This window comes from Bidens hawaiensis, unplaced genomic scaffold, assembly GCF_021521415.1.
Source record: "Bidens hawaiensis isolate Kalapana, Puna unplaced genomic scaffold, B.hawaiensis_p1.1 tig00009067_1, whole genome shotgun sequence".
NCBI classification, from domain to species: domain Eukaryota; kingdom Viridiplantae; phylum Streptophyta; class Magnoliopsida; order Asterales; family Asteraceae; genus Bidens; species Bidens hawaiensis.
The window spans coordinates 491,011-493,314 of record NW_027491664.1 but is presented as its reverse complement, the minus strand read 5'-3'; the positions used below and the strand labels follow the sequence as shown (position 1 = coordinate 493,314).

At 39.9% G+C, this 2,304-nt stretch overlaps 1 protein-coding gene across 1 annotated transcript; it reads right to left on the bottom strand.

The window, feature by feature from the left end:
• Positions 1 to 308: 308 nt before the first annotated feature.
• On the bottom strand, positions 309 to 1,668 carry LOC143530940 (transcription factor AS1-like). Its single transcript, XM_077026350.1, has one exon. It carries the CDS (start codon positions 1,634 to 1,636, stop codon positions 440 to 442), a length of 1,197 nt encoding a protein of 398 aa, XP_076882465.1. The 5' UTR covers positions 1,637 to 1,668; the 3' UTR covers positions 309 to 439.
• Positions 1,669 to 2,304: the final 636 nt, after the last annotated feature.

Genomic DNA, 2,304 nt, shown 5'->3' with positions numbered 1-2,304 from the left:
ATAATGATTAAATGTATAAAAAAAATAAAAAATAAAACTTTATGTGTACTTTAGTCTTTACAGGTTTTAAACTTTTAACATTATAGTGTTAATAAGTTTATACATTTCCTTTTTCATCATATAGAGATATCTGAGATGTCACAAACGCTAAAGTTTCCATTTTAAACGACTTCAAACAATACACTCTTTTGCTATTATTGCCTATTAACTTTTATTTTCATGTACTACATATATTTATTGAATTTCTAGCTACTAAAAAAATATTATAATTCAACAGCATCCATTCACAACCACACATAACATAAAACTAACAAAATTGAAAGATTACTTGCTAATAATTATCCATTCATTAGATGATCTCCATCACAAAACACACTACATAACTCAACACTCAAATCTCCTTCAACAAACTGATCAATTCAATCTTATTATTATTATTTTAACTTAACCCATGATGATGATTAGGTCCACTAATCATATGCTGTTGGATTAACCCACCATTAATCTGCTCAACAACTTTACTCAACTTCATCTGCTTATTACTCCAAGCTTCCATCAGCTTCCCTTCTTTATCTTCCGCATCTCGCTGCAACGCATTCAACTGTTCTCTGTATTCCGCCTCTATCCGCCCTAACGCCACCGTCTCCTCTTCTCGAATACACCGTATCTTCGCCTCCACCTCCTCCATCTTCTCCCTCCTCTTCCTGTTCTTCTCCGCCTCCAACTGCTGCTCCAGCCGGCTCAGCCGCCACGTGGCTTCCTTCTTGTGTTGCACCCAGTTCTGCTTCGCTTCCTCCACCTCTTTTTTACAGTACTGTACCAGCGTCCCCACTTGCTGAACCGGGAAGTACGTCCGGTGGTCTTGCACCGAGTGAACAACCGGGTCCAGGACCACCGGCTCCGACTGCGACAAAGTCAGGCTCACCGATGGAGACGGTGTGCCTGACTTTGTCGACGATGACGACGTCAAGCTAGACGTCGCATTGTTGTTATTCATCCATGGTGGTAGCGGAACTACCATGGATGGAGTTAAGCTCGGTTCAGGTTCGGTTCTAGAACCTGTACCAGAACCCGAACCTGAACCGAGTGAAAGAATAGGAGAGTTCAGATTCGGCATAGCCGGTTTCGGTTTCAAGTACGGCTGAACGTACTTCTCGGCAAATGTATCTAGAATATGATCGTAAGTAGCTTGCACAGCTCTTTCCGGAGAGCTGCAGCAACCAGAGACTACTGCAACAGGAGGAGGAACAGGAACAGGATTTGAAGTTGTAGTTGACGAACCGGATTTTTTATTATTTTGTATCTGCTGCTTTATCTGTTTCTCTTTGAAAACCTCCCACCACTTGCCTAACCGTTTAGCGGTGCGGCCGGGTACTTCAGCTGCAATTTTCTTCCACTTGTTGTCGTACTTGGCTTGGAGTGAGATGACCAAGGACTGTTCTTGTGGGGTGAGAGAGCCTTTTTTGATACCGGGTTTGAGGTAATTCTTCCAGCGTTCGAGGCAGGATTTGGGGTCACGGTCCAAAGGCTTTGACATGCGTTGGGAGATGAGGTTCCATTCTCTGGGGCCGAACTGGTTAACGTAGTCGCGTAAGAGAGCGTCTTCTTCAGGCTGCCATCGTTGACGCTCCTTCATGATCTCGGCACCATAGCTGTGGGCGGAGAAAGTGAAGTGAAGAAAAGTAGTGTAATTGAGGATTGAGACGAGAGAGATGGAATGTGGTGGGAATGGAGATCGGAGATATAAAAGGTGAAATGGGGTGAAGAAGGTGATTGTGACAATACATGTAGCAGATGATAGGAGGGGTCTTTTCATATTTTCATTTTCATTTCCATTCTTATTATTATATTATATTACTATAATAATATTACTTACAAAACTTAATACTTGAGTAAAAGTTATGTAAACTTTTTTATTGTTTAGTAACTTTTAAAATTGAGTAAAATGTGCTTTTCGTTTGAGTTAGCAATTTGATCGGTGAAATAAAAGCGCAGAGTTTTTTATGGGTGCGTAACAGATTCAAGTTATCGAGTTTATCGTTGGAAATGTGTCGTGGGTTTCATTTATTATAAGGGCATTTGAGATTTGTTGTATTTGTTATGTACTAATGGTTTTGTTTTTGGTGTTTTTGTTTCTCTAACAACTTGCTAGAGGTGACTTATGTTAGCTATAAGATATTGTTTTGTTAGTCATTAAAAAAATGTGGTTTCGTGAATGTAATTCATAAAAATGCAATTGCGGTATTTGTGATTAAAGTCTGATTTTTTTATGTTGTATTAGATTCACCTCATTAACATCGTTAA